Source organism: Coregonus lavaretus (genome assembly GCF_964263955.1).
Source record: "Coregonus lavaretus genome assembly, chromosome: 21".
Taxonomy (NCBI): domain Eukaryota; kingdom Metazoa; phylum Chordata; class Actinopteri; order Salmoniformes; family Salmonidae; genus Coregonus; species Coregonus lavaretus.
Genome location: NC_140008.1, coordinates 9,704,373 through 9,720,839, shown reverse-complemented (window position 1 = coordinate 9,720,839; position 16,467 = coordinate 9,704,373). Strand labels below are relative to the sequence as shown.

The 16,467-nt window shown below is 42.9% G+C and overlaps 3 protein-coding genes across 3 annotated transcripts in view; 2 read left to right on the top strand and 1 right to left on the bottom strand.

Annotated features, from left to right (window-relative positions):
* The window catches only part of ccdc77 (coiled-coil domain containing 77), a 28,328-nt gene extending 23,246 nt beyond the window's left edge, over nucleotides 1–5,082 (top strand). The window contains exons 10-12 of the mRNA XM_084185846.1: nucleotides 3,815–3,940; nucleotides 4,196–4,348; nucleotides 4,455–5,082. Coding sequence (XP_084041972.1) covers nucleotides 3,815–3,940; nucleotides 4,196–4,348; nucleotides 4,455–4,601 — 426 coding nt within the window. The 3' untranslated portion in view covers nucleotides 4,602–5,082. The remainder of the gene's footprint in view (nucleotides 1–3,814; nucleotides 3,941–4,195; nucleotides 4,349–4,454) is intronic.
* Nucleotides 5,083–5,291: 209 nt separating this feature from the next.
* On the top strand, nucleotides 5,292–11,054 carry hdhd5 (haloacid dehalogenase like hydrolase domain containing 5). Its single transcript, XM_084186395.1, has 8 exons — nucleotides 5,292–5,668; nucleotides 6,353–6,556; nucleotides 6,825–6,937; nucleotides 7,786–7,879; nucleotides 8,058–8,091; nucleotides 8,174–8,348; nucleotides 8,457–8,645; nucleotides 9,146–11,054. Exons 1-8 carry the CDS (start codon nucleotides 5,546–5,548, stop codon nucleotides 9,564–9,566), a joined length of 1,353 nt encoding a protein of 450 aa, XP_084042521.1. The 5' UTR covers nucleotides 5,292–5,545; the 3' UTR covers nucleotides 9,567–11,054.
* A 1,792-nt stretch (nucleotides 11,055–12,846) lies between these two features.
* Nucleotides 12,847–15,252, bottom strand: LOC311148780 (ras-related protein Rab-19-like; the record flags this gene model as incomplete). The annotated part of the gene is made up of 4 exons (XM_084185742.1): nucleotides 15,178–15,252; nucleotides 14,244–14,432; nucleotides 13,345–13,528; nucleotides 12,847–13,115 (listed from the first exon to the last, which is right to left on the bottom strand). The coding sequence occupies exons 1-4, from the start codon at nucleotides 15,226–15,228 to the stop codon at nucleotides 12,847–12,849; spliced, it is 693 nt and encodes a 230-aa protein (XP_084041868.1). The 5' UTR covers nucleotides 15,229–15,252.
* Nucleotides 15,253–16,467: the final 1,215 nt, after the last annotated feature.

Here is a 16,467-nt window from a genome sequence, read left to right as displayed (position 1 = left end):
TTCCAATGAGATCTGCCGATGTGCCCCCAAGCAAGGCACCCAACCCCCACTGCTCCTGCAAGTCGCTCCGGACCAGAGCGTCTGCCAAATGACCAAAAATGCAAATGTAAATATTCTCTACTTTCTCACTCATGACGTACGTCTACGTTTGAGTGAGAAAGTTAATACATATGCATCGTTGGAATTTTATAGGTACCTCTCAAATAATCGCTTCGTGGTGTTTTTAGCCAATTCTTAATCGACACGAATAATTTTTTCAAACATTTTACCCGTTGAACCAAAAAATAGACTGTCCTATCTCCGACACTGCCCTTTCCTTTACCCCTGCAGTCACGATGGTTAAATATTCCTTTGTTACTGTTAAAGCACTTTCGCGCTTAAAAAATACCCTCGCTGTCTCTAGCCCCTCCCCTCGCTGTTTTTTCAAATCCGTTCCACAGTTTACATGCAATCATAACTTCACATTTTTAATCTAGATGCCCAATAAATCTGTACCTCTTCTCCCAAATGGATCCATAAAACATATTTCTTCGATCTCTTCCTAACATATATCTTTCATCCCCCGTTAATTCTCGGACCTCTTTAGAAGATTTATTTCCCATGGTGGAAAAATAAGAAATCCCCCCGTTTAGTAATAATTCCCAGAATTATTCTCCTAGGAGCTATTATTTTAGTGCGTCTCTTGAGCCAATGTATGATCTGCTTTTGTAATTAACCATTTAAAATTATTTAACCCCTAACCCAGAGTTTTTTATTTAAAACTCCGGTTTCATGAAAAGAGTCAGATAACAATTTTTTCTCACGCGACTTATTTTTAGCTCCTTCCTTGAAACAATTATCACGTATTCCGATTGATTCATAAATCTCACACGTACACAACATTATACAATCATTTGCCAAACCTATTTGTAACCTAGAGGTCGTAACTGCTCCAGTTTACAGAGTTATAGCAAATCCCCAGTTGTTTACGCGACTTTTGACCTGTTTAATGTATCCATAGCACACGACGAAAATCATCCCCTCCCTGTTTATTGTAACATTGTACCCAGTACCATCTCAATAAAAACTAGTTTACATTGGTGATGGCCATTCACCCCGGGTCATTTCGGACTAGATTATTTTGGTAATAGCTATTTACCGAGGGTCAATTTCGGACCCTCCCCATTTAGTAATAATTATTACTTCCTTTGAGATTTTGGTAACTATTCTCTGCCCTTCACAAGAATTACTTATTCTTATACAAGTTCAAATCATTTCACCAAAATCCATGAATAAAAATTACTGACCTTTTCCTTGCAGTTTGGATTTAAATGCTTTTTCAAACTCGTTAACGTCTTTATCGTTCATAAGAGTAATCACCGGCCTGTTTATAACCTTAACGTGGAAGGCCAGGACTATTCTCCACGGATGCAATCATCCGCCCGTGCACGGTTTCGGTGTCTTTAGAACGACAAAGACGTATTTAAGCTCCGCTCAAAGGACCACTCTGTTAAGAGAATTCCTATCTCTAATTCAACCTAAGCTTGAATCATTACCAGAGGTTGTAAGGCTCTGGTTTTAATCATAAATGATTCAAGGTCCACAACCAACAAGGATTATCTGTATCTTTATTCATGGAGAGCTCTGGCGCCAAAACCCATACCCTCCTGTTTTATACCTCTTGACACACAAAGGCACTTTGCTCCGCCCACCTTTAGGAGGCTTTCTTAAACAGTTTCCACCTTTCTCCTTTACCCTGGAATGTTTAGTCCCGCCCCCCCCCCCCCCCCCCCCCCCTCTGTTAGTGGGTTGATAATTGTAACACAGTTTACACATTTATACTGTATTTGGGGTGAAATCCTTTAGTCATTATTCTTAAAATACAAATTAATCTATCAGCTACACAATCAATTTTGAGATACTTTAGGATTATTTGGACAGGAATGGTGAAAATAAAAAGAGGGTCTGTACATCAGAACCTCATCATAGTGAGGATATTAATAGAGAGATGTGCAATGTCATTTGTTCCAATATTTGATTTATTACATTTTACATTTACATTTACGTCATTTAGCAGACGCTCTTATCCAGAGCGACTTACAAATAGATTAAAATAAGATACCTAGACTTTAGCTTTTAAGAGTCAATTACTCAAAAATGCCAAAATAAAGCATATAGTATAGTATGCACATATCTAAATCTTACCAAACTTTGCTTTTTTCTGTTAGGAAATAGAAATTTCCCTTAAGGGGGGCATTTCCCCCCAAGTGACCATAACCGCAGGAAGCGATTCCTGCATTTACTAAGGCTACGGAATATATATATTTTATTTTTTTGTGGGCCATTCTAAATACAAATAATAATTCTACACATATATAAAGACCATATTAAATTGAGAATAGTCTAATGGTTGAGAAAATGATCAAGTGTCAAATTGTGAATGAGAGACTGAAGTGTGTAGCATGTGGAACAAACAGAGCAGTACGCATGCCTTTTAATGCGACTTTTTTCAAATCATTATTAGTCGCATCATGCAGCCTTAGAATGTATTAGAAATCAAAACATATAGCCCAATGATTGTATCACAACTAAAGTTGCATAAATAACTCTAAATTAAGCATATAGGAGGACCTGTTTCAAATGATCACTTTGTTAACCGCTCAACACAGAATAGCCGCATGTGCAAACTCCCTCTGAAATTGTTTGGGGAAAAATATATTTTATATTTTATTAATCTATGTTCAATTGTATTCTTCTTACTCTAAAATAATAACATGGGAATTCTAAGCAAATCTTGTCAGCTAAATGAACTAGTGTAGCCCACAGCCATATGGCATAGCCAGATCAGGGTCTAACAGAAGGACGACTCAGAATATGCTATTCTGTTCTTCTGAAATAGGCTACATTTTCTTCATATCATAATGTTTCTTTAGATCTGCCTAAAATAAATAATGGATTTGTGATGGTGTAAGCTATATTAAATGGATTAATTAGACTTTTAAAAATGTAAATGTTCCAATGGTCCGCATCAGTGGCTTGAGACCGGCAGTTATTTGCATGACAGTTACCAGCTGACAAAATGTAATGACTGCCACAGCCCTTGTTGTGTCCTGCAATTTCCTGTGGTGTTAAGAGCGTTGTTGTGTCCTGCAATTTCCTGTGGTGTTAAGAGCGTTGTTGTGTCCTGCAATTTCCTGTGGTGTTAAGAGCGTTGTTGTGTCCTGCAATTTCCTGTGGTGTTAAGAGCATTGTTGTGTCCTGCTATTTCCTGTGGTGTTAAGAGCATTGTTGTGTCCTGCTATTTCCTGTGGTGTTAAGAGCATTGTTGTGTCCTGCTATTTCCTGTGGTGTTAAGAGCATTGTTGTGTCCTGCTATTTCCTGTGGTGTTAAGAGCATTGTTGTGTACTGCTATTTCCTGTGGTGTTAAGAGCATTGTTGTGTACTGCTATTTCCTGTGGTGTTAAGAGCATTGTTGTGTCCTGCTATTTCCTGTGGTGTTAAGAGCATTGTTGTGTCCTGCTATTTCCTGTGGTGTTAAGAGCGTTGTTGTGTCCTGCTATTTCCTGTGGTGTTAAGAGCATTGTTGTGTCCTGCTATTTCCTGTGGTGTTAAGAGCATTGTTGTGTCCTGCTATTTCCTGTGGTGTTAATAGCGTTGTTGTGTACTGCTATTTCCTGTGGTGTTAAGAGCATTGTTGTGTACTGCTATTTCCTGTGGTGTTAAGAGCATTGTTGTGTCCTGCTATTTCCTGTGGTGTTAAGAGCATTGTTGTGTCCTGCTATTTCCTGTGGTGTTAAGAGCATTGTTGTGTACTGCTATTTCCTGTGGCCCCAGGCAGTGCAGGAAGAGCTGAAGCAGGCCCACCGCCTGGCTGAAATGTACAGGGAGCAGTGTGTTACCCTGGAGACAGACCTGGCTCAGATCAGAGAGGAGGGGGACATGGGCAGGGAGATATTCAAGGTGCGTAGCCACGAATCCTTACTTGATATGAATAATTCTGACTACACTATATTTTGCTAAATTATTGTGTTTGTGTTGTTATACAATCAAATGTTTTATTATTATTTATAAAGCCCTTTTTACATCCGCAGATGTCACAAAGTGCTATACAGAAACCCAGCCTAAAACCCCAAACAGCAAGCAATGCAGATGTAGAAGCACCTTGTGTTTGTGTGTGAGTTTACGCCACTGTGTTTTGCTCACCTTTGTGCGTAGGATCGGTCGGACAAGATGGCGAAGCGTCTTCAGATGACGACCCAGCGGTATGAGGCCCTGGAGAAGAGGAGGGCCAGGGAGGTGGAGGGCTTCAAGACCGACATCAAACACCTCAGACAGAAACTCAAAGATGTGGAGAAACAACTCTTCAAGGTGAGTAGGGGGTGTATATCGTAGACCTAGGTGTGTTACCTGGTTGGATGTTTACTTAGCTTCTATGTGTGGGCTCACGTGTGAGTGTGGTACCTGTGTGTTTCAGGTGACCCTGAACGTGGGCCCGAATCAGGACCTGGCCATCCTACACGAGGTGCATCAGACCAACGCTCGGACCAAGAAGGTCCAGGGGGAGCTGAAGACCCTGAAGGCCAAGATCTACGGCCTGGAGAACGACCTCCGATACAGCTGAGATACAGCGCACACTGGCCCACTGGGGATCAGGGTACTGTTCAGTAGCCACGAAACAGGAAACTGAATAATTTTACATTGTTGTTGGACAAGTTAATTTAGAATGCCCTACTCATCATGATCCTGTATTCCCCCTTCGACATGCTAAGTTTGAGTTTGGCTAGTATTTTTGTCTGACACCTGATGATATGAGATGCAGCACATGTGCCTATCTAGAATGTCTCACGAATGTCTCAGAACTTTGTTTGCGATTAGGTTTTAGGTTAGGTTTTAGGCCAAGGAGACCTTGGTGTGTATGACATGTATTACATTTCCTTTTACATTGATACAGTAATTAAATACAAACAGAACAGCATGAACAATGTGCACAAAACAAAGTTCATCCTAGACACACTTGTTTTTCACTACTGATTTATCTATTGTGTGTTGCTTTGAAAGAACGAGTGGGTGTTTCATTTTGATCAATAAAGATGTTTTTTTTAATAATTAATTGTAATAACTAGATTGAAAATGGCTGTTTACAAACCAAATGCACAATTAAGTGAGCTAGATGCATTAAACATGTTTGATGTTTCCTCTGAACAGAAACAGACCGCAATCAAAATATGAATCGAAACTTTATTTTAGAAAAAAAGCCCATTGGCTCAATTCGATGTAGGCGACGTCACTTCCATCAAATTGAGATGTGCGCAAGCGCGGTATGGGTTGACACTAACAGAAAGCTAGCTAGACGAAGTGAGGCCATCTGTTATTTATATGGCAGCTAGCTATCAAGTTTAGAGATGGCACACTTTTCACTTTCCTACTGTCGTGTATGATATAGCTAGTTATGTAGTTGCTGTAGCTAGTTAGCGCTTGGTAGTGTGTAACGTCACTGCTGTTGTTTTTTTGTCTGTAGCAATTGTTTTAGCTAGCTTACGCTTGCTAGTTAACGCGTTAGAGGAAATGGCAGAGTTTCTGCAAAGATTTAACGTTTTGAAATTTGGTTGGCGACTCCTGAAATCAAGTCACGCAGGAGCAGGCAAACAACTTTATATCTCGTATTTGTCATCACGGAGTTACAGCAATGTAAGTCGAATATTTCATTGTTGATTCTGATTCGTTTATAGTTAGCTAGCTAACTAGTTACCATAATCAAACTTTGATTCAAAGTGTGGTCACTCAATATTCACATTCCAGATAGCTAGCTACAAATCTCAGTTTCAAACGCACAGTTATCCAATCTGGTGACTTTGATAATGGCATTTGCATGGTAAACCACTGACATAATATTTTCATCCGAGTTGGCAAGATTAGCTAGACAGTTTCCCTTGTGTCACCTTTACACTTGCTTGTCATTAATTACCCACAGTCCCTGCCAAGACTGTCCTAAAAATACCACTCCCAACCGGCTGAAACTTGAAAGAGCTGGTTGATAGGGACAGAATATAGTACATGTAAACACACCACTATGATACAGTATGTTCACTGTCTGTCTTTACCTGTCCTTGGCTTGGACAGCCCCCTTACAGAAGGGAACCAGTTCAGGACATTGCTGTTGCGTAACTGTTGGGCTGGTCACTGTATCACTGCAGACTAATCCCACTACTAACCCACCTTAAAGGCCTACCATAAAGAAAATGAGGGTGGTCCGGCATGTAGACCTAAGGCCTACACACATACAAGGATGCGAGACCACTACTGTAAACCATCAAGTCTCAAAGTCCACTAAAGAAAGGCTGCACGTCACACACCATTCCTATTTCTCCACAGGGCCACAACTTGTTCGGGCTCCTCTTCGACATCGATGGGGTGCTGGTGCGGGGCCGCACACCCATCCCTGCAGCCAAACAGATCTTCAGGAACCTGGTGGACAGGAAAGGGAAGTACAAGGTGCCTGTGGTGTTTGTGACCAACGCAGGGAACTCTATGAGGCAGACCAAAGCTGAACAACTGTCACACCTGCTGGAGGTGGAGGTGAGGGATGCATCATATTGTCATATAGCACCCAACAATCCTGCACTAACATCTGGGTCATATTGTCATATAGCACCCAACAATCCTGCACTAACATCTGGGTCATATTGTCTCACCTGCTGGAGGTTGAGGTCAGGGATGCGTCTTGGTCATGTTGTCATGTCTCACCTACTGGAGGTGGAGGTCAGGGATGCATCTTGCAGCCAACAATCCTGCACTAACTGGTTCTGTGCTTTACTGATTGTTTTGCTTGTGTTTTCCCCCACAGGTGTCTCCAGACCAGGTGATGCTGTCCCACAGTCCTTTGCGTATGTTCAGTCAATATCACAACATGTGTGTGCTGGTGTCAGGTCAGGGCCCAGTGCTGGAAGTGGCTTACAAGTATCCTTACTAATCTCCAGGCAGAGCAGTGATCATGGGGGTGACTCTCTCCTAGACATTTTGAAGAGAGATAGATGATCTATGTAACAGAGCAGCAGTGACATTTCAGTCATTTTAAAAGTGGTGAAGAGCAGTACACTATGTATAGATTAAGTCTCTATTGTCCTCTAAAGGGATGTCCTTTCACAGCCAACTATGTAAAATGTACACTGCGATCAAAACTGATGTGCAGACTGTAATACAATAGAAGACATCTATTGGGCAAAATAGGCACACATTTGTTTTCCTGAGCCATTCAGTAGTCCAAGAAAGATGAGGTCTTTGTCTAGATTTTGGCTTCAACTGTTTGGTAAACAGTAGGACAGTTTAAAGGGGCAATCTGCAGTTCCAACAATAACAAAGCATGAACCCCCCACTGTTGCAGTAAACAGCTGAGGGATGGGGCTGGAGAATTGTAACCACTCTCAAATTCATAGACATCGTTTCTGATGCAAGGACTGACCATCCATGATACATTGTAGTTCAAACCATGTTTTGAGGCTTTAGTGATTGTTTACAAACAGTGGAGTAAAACAAGCCTATATTTTGGGTTCTGATGGGATACAACAGTTGAACTAAGCTCGTGAGGCATTTATAAGTTATATTCTTCAAGAATCAATGGGGTATATCATTAATTTAAAAGACCAATAATTTAAAAGTAGAAATTGCAGATTGCCCCTTTAATCCCAGCATAACCTTTTTAAATGCTCACTGTTGTGCTGCTCTCCCTCTATGAATGTGTTGCATTGTCTTGCTCTGTTTTAATGTTCTGTTATTTTCAGTTTGACCTTTAACCTATCCAACACCAGTCTGGGATTTCAGAATGTTGTTACCATAGACATGCTGAGGGATGCCTATCCTCTCCAGGACATGGTGGATCACAACAGAAGACCCAAAGACATGGTGAGGGTTTAGTTGGGGGTGAAAGGGTGTGACCTGGGTTGTGTTCAGCAGGAACAAACTAATAATGGTATGAAAGAGGAGAATAGAGAGCTAAATTAGACCTTTATGATGCATACGTTCTTATGGATTTACCGTTCGTATCTCCAGCATGTTTACAGAGTGTTGAATTATCTTACAGGTTCCACCAAGTAAAGAGTTACCCCCGATAGAAGGTAATATAAAAATAAAACATTTTTAAACTTACAGAAGATTGACTTTTGACTGATTGACTGTCTTAACTTTGTTTTTTTTTAGCCATCATTCTGTTTGGCGAGCCAGTCAGATGGGAGACCAACCTCCAGCTAATAATGGACGTGCTCTTAACCAATGGGAAGCCTGGGAATGCCCTGACAACACTGCAGTACCCTCACATCCCAGTGCTGGCCTGTAACATGGACCTGATGTGGGTGGCTGAGGCCAAGAACCCCAGGTGGGAACACATACTTACACTGAGCATACCATCAAGGCGATTTAGCTCAGTCTCAGTGAACCTGTAGCCAAATTGTTGAAAACAACTGTAAATGTCCCTGTTTGCTAGGTTTGGTCACGGCATGTTCCTGGTGTGTCTCGAGAGTCTGTATAAGAAGGTGACTGGCTGTGAGCTGAAGTATGAAGCTCTGATCGGAAAGCCCAGTGTGGTGACCTATAACTACGCTGAGCTGCTCATCCGACAGCAGGCTGAGAGTCTGGGCTGGACTGAGCCTGTGGAGAGACTCTACGCCATCGGGTGAGACTGCCTGCCTGGGTTACATACTGTTTATGCCATCGGGTGAGACTGCCTGCCTGGGTTACATACTGTTATGCCATCGGGTGAGACTGCCTGCCTGGGTTACATACGGTTTATGCCATCGGGTGAGACTGCCTGCCTGGGTTACATACTGTTTATGCCATCGGGTGAGACTGCCTGCCTGGGTTACATACTGTTTATGCCATCGGGTGAGACTGCCTGCCTGGGTTACATACTGTTTATGCCATCGGGTGAGACTGCCTGCCTGGGTTACATACTGTTTACGCCATCAGGTGAGACTGCCTGCCTGGGTTACATACTGTTTACACCATTGGGTGAGACTGCCTGCCTGGGTTACATACTGTTTACGCCATTGGGTGAGACTGCCTGCCCGGCGTAGATACTGTTTCAATCAGGCCTGGGTCACATCTATGCATTCCAACTTGACTATTTAACTCAAGTTCCTTAACTCTCTGCCCTCCCTCCCGTCTCTCCCTCAGTGACAACCCCATGGCAGACATCTACGGCGCCAACCTCTACAACCGCTACCTACAGTCCTGCCACCGCACCCGGGCCCTGATGCAGCTCAAAGGGGGGGGAGGGGGGGAGCCTCAGAGCCAACCCCTGGAGGACGCCCACGAAATGACCTGTGCCGAGATGGGAGGCGTTACAGGGGTGTACGGGGGCGAGGAGCCCCTCCCTATGGGGTGCAGCTCCATCCTGGTGTGTACGGGGGTGTACAGCCGGGACCAGCAGGAGCTGCCACCTGACCCCAGGCATACGGTTACAGAGCATCAGATCTTCCACGGTCACAGGGACTTCCGCTTCGACCCCAACCTGACCCAGCCATCCTTCATGGTGCAGGATGTGAAGGAGGCTGTGGAGCTGGTGTTCCAGCAGGAGGGATGGCCTCTGGAGTAGGAGGGGCCTGAGTCGCAATACTGTCCTGTCCCGTACCCTGTTCACAGCACTGCCTGCCAAGTAAATTAACAGCCCCTCAATGTCTGGGTCTATAAGGCTGTGTTTACACAGGCAGCCCAATTCCCCCCCCCAAAACATTTTTTCACTAATTGGTCTTTTGACCTATCACATCAGATCTTTTTCAGAGTTGATCCAATTGGTCAAAAGACAAATTAGTGGCCAAAACATCTATTGTGCTGCCTGTGTACTCGCATCCTCTTGGGTTAGGACAGGGTCTAAGAGTTCAGAGACCCCTCTGTGACCAATAAACTTCTAAAATACAAGTTCACATATGAAAGCAACGTCCTCCTCAACCGCCTCACTCGGCCATACTAGTACAGTCACTCATACAGCAAAAGTCTAGAATGTCTGTGCACATTTACTGCCATTGAGATTTCCCTAACTTTTACCTGACTGTTACGTGCCCTGTTCTAAGGAGTGTAGCATGCTGACTAGACCTGCCAAGTTGCATGCTGCGAGCGTTGCAAAATAAATGTACACATGCATGTTATTCCATCATTTAATCCAAACTGCGGGCGGCGCTCCCATCTACTCAGTGGTTTTCTCGAGCATACTAACCCACGTGGGTGACTGAAAAATGAACGAGGAGAGATTAACTACAAGGTTTCCCCTTTTATCTGTGGATTCATTGTCAATTTTGTATGACTCAAAATGGGTCAAAATTCTATATTTATTTCAGGTGAAATAACAACCCAATGTTTATCTCCAGGACAAATTGGCTAGCGATAGCAAGCTAGCTAAATGTCCATGAATGTTTCATGTGTGTTTTGACCCGTCTCCAAATTAATATAGTTGGTTTTGGTATTTTAATCTGCGTGTCATGAACGCGTCTGGTGGGGAGAAACAAAATCACCCGTGGGCCTGTTTGAATGTGTAATGCTGTCTGTTTTGGCTTGATTAATATTCTTAGTCAACTTGAAGCAGCATCAGTGGACTGAATACATGAAATACACTGTTGATAGGCCAGTTATTTTACTGTGATGGGTTAGCTTTTAAGATATACAGTTTCCCTTTATATCTGTCTGCCATGTCTCTATCCAGGCTTGTTACAGAATCACAGGAACAACTTCATGCAAGTGACCAGTTTAAGTCCAGGAATGTTCTTCGATGGGCTCCACAATTGATGCAAGGCTAGTTGTTCCATTTACCATTAACTAAACAGGTGCTACATATCTGGTTGTGTTCCAAGTAACGTTTGGAGCGTCTTACAATAGCCATTAGCATGTGAAGGCAGGACATTGTGGGGATGTAAAGCATTTTGTGATATTTTATGAAATGATTTATTTTTATGGGATTTGTTATTGAATGTTTTATGCAGGGGTGTCAACATTTTTAGCTATGTTCAATTGGCCAAAAGTTCTGAGGGAAAGACGTGTGAGACTGTGGAATTGTCATAAATGCAACACTGTATTTGACAAACTGAAGGACAATAATAAAAAAAAAAAAAAAAGGTAAAAGCTCAAACAGGAGTATTCATTGAAACCAGTCATTTTTTTCCCCCCACGTAAAATAGACCACAGGTGACTAGGGATACTTTCAACACGTTTGGTTATTAAGTACTGGCATTGTTTATACAATAATAGTATGTTAACAATAATGAGGTGCTTATGACTACTGGCAGCCACGTTTAAAATTACTGGTAAACTTGTGAAAGTTAAAAGTGAAAACAACTTCAGTGGCAGTGATAGTCGCCATCATCAGTACAGTACTCCTAAACCTACAGCGCATTGGGAAGTATTCAGACCCCTTGACCTTTTCCACATTTTGTTACGTTACAGCCTTATTCTAAAATTGATTAAATCGTTTTTTTCCCTCATCAATCTACACACAATACCCCAAAACGACAAAGCAATACGTTTTAAAATAAATTTTTGCAAATGTATTAAAGATTAAAAACACAAGTACCTTATTTACATAAGTATTCAGACCTTTTGCTATGAGACTCGAAATTGAGCTCGGGTGCATCCTGTTTCCATTGATCATCCTTGTGATATTTCAACAACTTGATTGGAGTCCACCTGTGGTAAATTCAATTGATTGGAAATTATTTGGAAAGGCACACACCTGTCTATATAAGGTCCCACAGTTGACAGTGCAAGTCAGAGCAAAAACGTAGCCATGAGGTCGAAGGAATTGTCCGTAGAGCTCCGAGACAGGATTGTGTCGAGGCACAACTCTGGGGTGGGCTCCATCATTTTTAAATGGAAGAAGTTTGGAACCACCAAGACTTCCTAGAGCTGGCCACCCGGCCAAACTGAGCAATCGGGGGAGAAGGGCCTTGGTCAGGGAGATGACCAAGAACCCGATGGTCACTCTGACAGAGCTCCAGAGTTCCTCTGTGGAGATGAGAGAACCTTCCAGAAGGACCACCATCTCTGCAGCACTCCACCAATCAGGCCTTTATGGTAGAGTGGCAAGACGGAAGGCACTCCTCAGTAAAAGGCACATGACAGCCCGCTTGGAGTTTGCCAAAAGGCATCTAAAGGACTCTCAGACCATGAGAAACAAGATTCTCTGGTCCGATGAAACCAAGAATGAACTCTTTGGCATGAATGCCAAGCGTCACGTCTGGATGAAACCTGGCACCATCCCTACGGTGAAGCATGGTGGTGGCAGCATCATGCTGTGGGGATGTTTTTCATCGGCAGGGACTGGTAGACTAGTCAGGATCGAGGGAAAGATGAACGGAGAGAAGTACAGAGAGATCCTTGATGATAACCTGCTCAGGACCTCAGACTGGGGCAAAGGTTCACCTTCCAACAGGATCTGTAATCGCTGCCGAAGGTGCTTCAACGAAGTACTGAGTAAAGGGTCTGAATACTTATGTAAATGTGATATTTCAGTTTTTTATTTTGATTAAATTTGCTAAATATTCTAAAAACCTGTTTTTCCTTTGTGGTTATGGGGTATTGTGTGTAGATTGATGAGGGGGAAAAAAACAATTTAATCAATTTTAGAATAAGGCCGTAACGTAACAAAATGTGGAAAAAGTCAAAGGTTTGAATACTTTCCAAATGCACATTTATCACATCCACACAATATAGTACACACATCCCCTATCCTAAGACATTTCTTGGCAGCACCTATAGATGTAAGCAGTCTAAAACTAGTGGGCTTTGTGGCTTTACATCTACAAGTGTCAAGGGACAGTGTGTAGGCAACGTTGATTCCAGACAGGTTATCAGCACCACAACGTCTCCCACGCTTCCCGTCAATTCTCTCAACAACATGATTTCCTGTCTGTAGGATCGGAGCCATGGATTGGATGGGAGTTTGAGGAGAAGTGTGGGGAGGCCTGTGAGTGTTGGTCTGTGACAGCGAGGCCATTCCTCACCATCAGCTCCCGGGCCATGAGCAGGAAGGCTGCCTCCACATTCTGGGCGTCCTTGGCCGAGGTCTCCAGGGCGGCCAGCGCACCCCTCCCCTCAGCCAGGGTACAGGCATCCTCAAACAGCACTTGTCTCTCCGACTGCCGGTCTGACTTGTTCCCTAGAAGAGAAGAGCAGAGGAAGTTACAGAAGGAAATGTGTCTTTCTATGTTAGTTTCTGTTGATGAATGTTGATTGTTTGGAAGATTACATCTTTTTGTGTGTGTGTCTGACATTTCTCTCACCCACCAGTGAAGATGAGCACCACATCTGTTATGTCATAACTGTTCAGTAGGCTTTATAACAGAGTTGATCTAAAGCCATGTTTTTCCTGTGTCTCTCCCACCCACCAATGAGAATGAGCACAACGCTAGCAGCCCCATCCTGTTCCACTTCTTGGATCCAGTGTGTCAAAGAGTCAAAGGTTGGCCGGCGTGTGATGTCGTAGGCCACTATGGCGCCGTGGGCACTACGGTAATAACTCTGGGTGATGGAGCGGAAACGCTCCTGTCCAGCTGTGTCCCACACCTGCAGCTGAGGAGACGAGACGACACACGCTTCAGCTGGAGAACACACACGCACAGTACACCAATTCCTTACACACACACTCAGCTAAGGAACAAAGGGTCCATTGAAAAAGCACCCCTAGCCCTTTCCCCAACCCTTCGGTGGAACGAGATCGGTGTAAGCATGGAGAATGTTCCCCTAAGCACATTAGAAAGCCAGCTGGAGACATCACCATATTGCTTTTACCTAGTCGCTTCGGCAAACCCTTAACAGGGAAGGGACTGTGTTTTTAAAACTTTTTTTAAAACTTCTATACATCACTGTGGGGGAGAAACTGGTACAGGGAGGTTTGTCACATGTTTAATTTATGGAAGATATGTTTTTAAAGTCCATAATATCTCCATTCCCTCCTCCAAATACACAGACAAACATGCACCTAGGAAAACACTTATACTATCCATATACTCAATTGTAGTCACTTGACACACCCAGAAAACTCACGCAGCGGGGCGATCGAATGTTAGTTAGACCACCCTTGTTCCTTAAAAGACAAAAAAAGTATATGCTGAATCCTTCTTTGCCCGACGAAGACAGCAGAGGCAGAAGGATTCACACAGTGTAAAGACAGTTGAGATAGCTAGGCCTATTGACACAACATAAACACTGACAAAGCAAAGACAAAATGTCCTGTACTTATCATTGATTATCCTAGAAAAATGGAAAATGTACACATGCACCTTACCTTGACCTTCCTGCCATTGATGACCATGGTTCTGACGGTGAAGTCCACCCCGATAGTGTTCTGCTGTTTCTCCATGAAGACACCAGACTTAAATCTCTGGACCACGCAGGTCTTCCCCACGTCTGAGTCTCCCACCAGGATAATCTTAAAGAGGAAGTCAAAGGAGTCGTCCTGCTCCGGCCCAGAGGACTGCATGGTGAGGGGTCGCCACAGGGCCAGTCAGAGACACCACTAAACTAGGGCCAGGCTGAGATGCCCTGCAGCAGTGATAGAACTGGTTCTCTAATGTGTATGTTGTTAGCTGTGTCAATAACAGTTGAAACTGTTGACAGAGATTGGTTACATCCTGGTCAGAAACATGGGGAGAACTCTTCCTCAAGAGGAGCTAAAGAAGTACATGAACACTTCCTACTTAAACTGTGTCACTTCTATTCAGATTGTCTTGGGAAAGCTCAGGAACTAAAAAAATAAAATAAAGGTTCCTATGCAGAAAATAAATTGCTGAAGAAGTATTGAAGATAAGGCTTCATTCAGTAGGCTATATCCTCTACCTCTACAGGTGTTCCCTACTCGGCACCTCTTCAGATATTTTCTCAGGTGTCCATCTCCCAAAGTGCGGTCATTCCACACTAAATCAAATGTTGACCTGCAACAGATTCATTCACAGTATAAACAATATCACATATAAAATGCTAGTCCTCAAGTGTTGGATTATTATTGATTTTTTGATTTTTTTAAGGTCCACGTTTCAAGTCCTATTTACCCTGTTCGATAGGTTGTATACATCCAAATCACTCACATTCTTTGTGCTCATTCTTCCAACTGCTTCCCTGTGCAGTTAGTGTACTTATGCCTTTCATACCATATCCCTCTCTCTACTCTGTTGTTCTCCCCACTCTCATTGGTTCACAGACCGCTAAGGTACACCCCTTACCTTTCCTGGCAGGTGCGAATTCCAGTTGTCTGGCCACCTGCACCGCTGCATCTTGAGAATTGTAGTTTTCTAGGCAAGGTCCCAGGTCTGTGAGGACAGGAAGGAGGGATTAGTCAGTGAGAAGTTCATTGTTTATCAGTCGCAGCGGTCACATCTAAGACTTGTCTCTGGGTTCTTACAAGGCTCACTAGGTACACATCGTTCAACAGAGGGAATCACTCCTCCTATAGCTGCTCCTAAAGAAATGGAAACACTCAACTATTTTGTCTTGACAGGTGGCATTTGGACCCCAGAGAGCTGCATATAAAACACTCAGAAACACACATGAACAGACACACACGGCCTGCCCCTCTCACTGTTGCCACCTCCTGACAACTAACACATTCCAGTGCATTCAAAACCACACGATAACAGCTAAGTAAAAAGCAGGCAAAAACACAAGACAACACTTAAGCATTTTAAACATCTTATTTTCTTTTGGAGGGGGGGTAAATCAGCTTTAATATTGCAGATAGATTGTAGCATCCATCAATGTAATTGTCTGCATGCTTTCCAAACCCCCATATATTTTATTGGTAAATATATATATATATATCCCTAAGTGAGCTCATTCCACACTAAATCAAATGTTGACCTCCAACAGCATATGTATTTAAAAAACATATTTTTTCCTTTATTATTTTCCCCTAACCCTACCACCCCTCCCCTAATTGGAATAAACTAATGGACAACAACACTTGGGCTTCTACTTCTAGCTTATACATACTATATACATTTTACGGACACAATGTATTTTACAATAGTTATCTTTTGTTTGTTTTTAATCCCATCCTTCAGCTACCCTCAACCCCTCCCATCTATCTCTGAAGAGTATACAGTTTTGATTTCTATTTGCCATATATTTCTAACTGTGCTTTTTCACTAAAGTTCTGAACCAGTATATTTTACATGAGTTATCTTGTTGTTTATAGACATCTTGTTAATGAGGGTTGATTTAATTTACTCTGTGTAATGAATCCATTTGACCTCAATCCATACAATGACCTCTCAGGGAGATGTTAAGTGGAGTGATGAAGAGTCTACTGTTCTGGAAATCAGAGACCCCCTCTTCTCTCTCTCTCTACCCACACACTGGTTCGTTGTCATCTCAGCCCACAGAGGCACATGGCAAAGCTGGACACAGAACAATGCATGTGAGTGTGAAAGGCGCTGTGCACCATGGCTGGCCACCATCTTCTACCTCAGTGTGTATGTGTGTATGTGTGTGTCACATGATGGTTCCACATTAAG

Bases quoted from the DNA above. Each gene is read 5' to 3' on its own strand.
- hdhd5 (XM_084186395.1), top strand. From the start codon at position 5,546: ATGGCAGAGTTTCTGCAAAGATTTAACGTTTTGAAATTTGGTTGGCGA. The intron at 6,557-6,824 runs GTGAGGGATGCA...TTTCCCCCACAG, and splicing joins CACACCTGCTGGAGGTGGAG to GTGTCTCCAGACCAGGTGAT. The intron at 6,938-7,785 runs GTATCCTTACTA...ATCCAACACCAG, and splicing joins GTGCTGGAAGTGGCTTACAA to TCTGGGATTTCAGAATGTTG.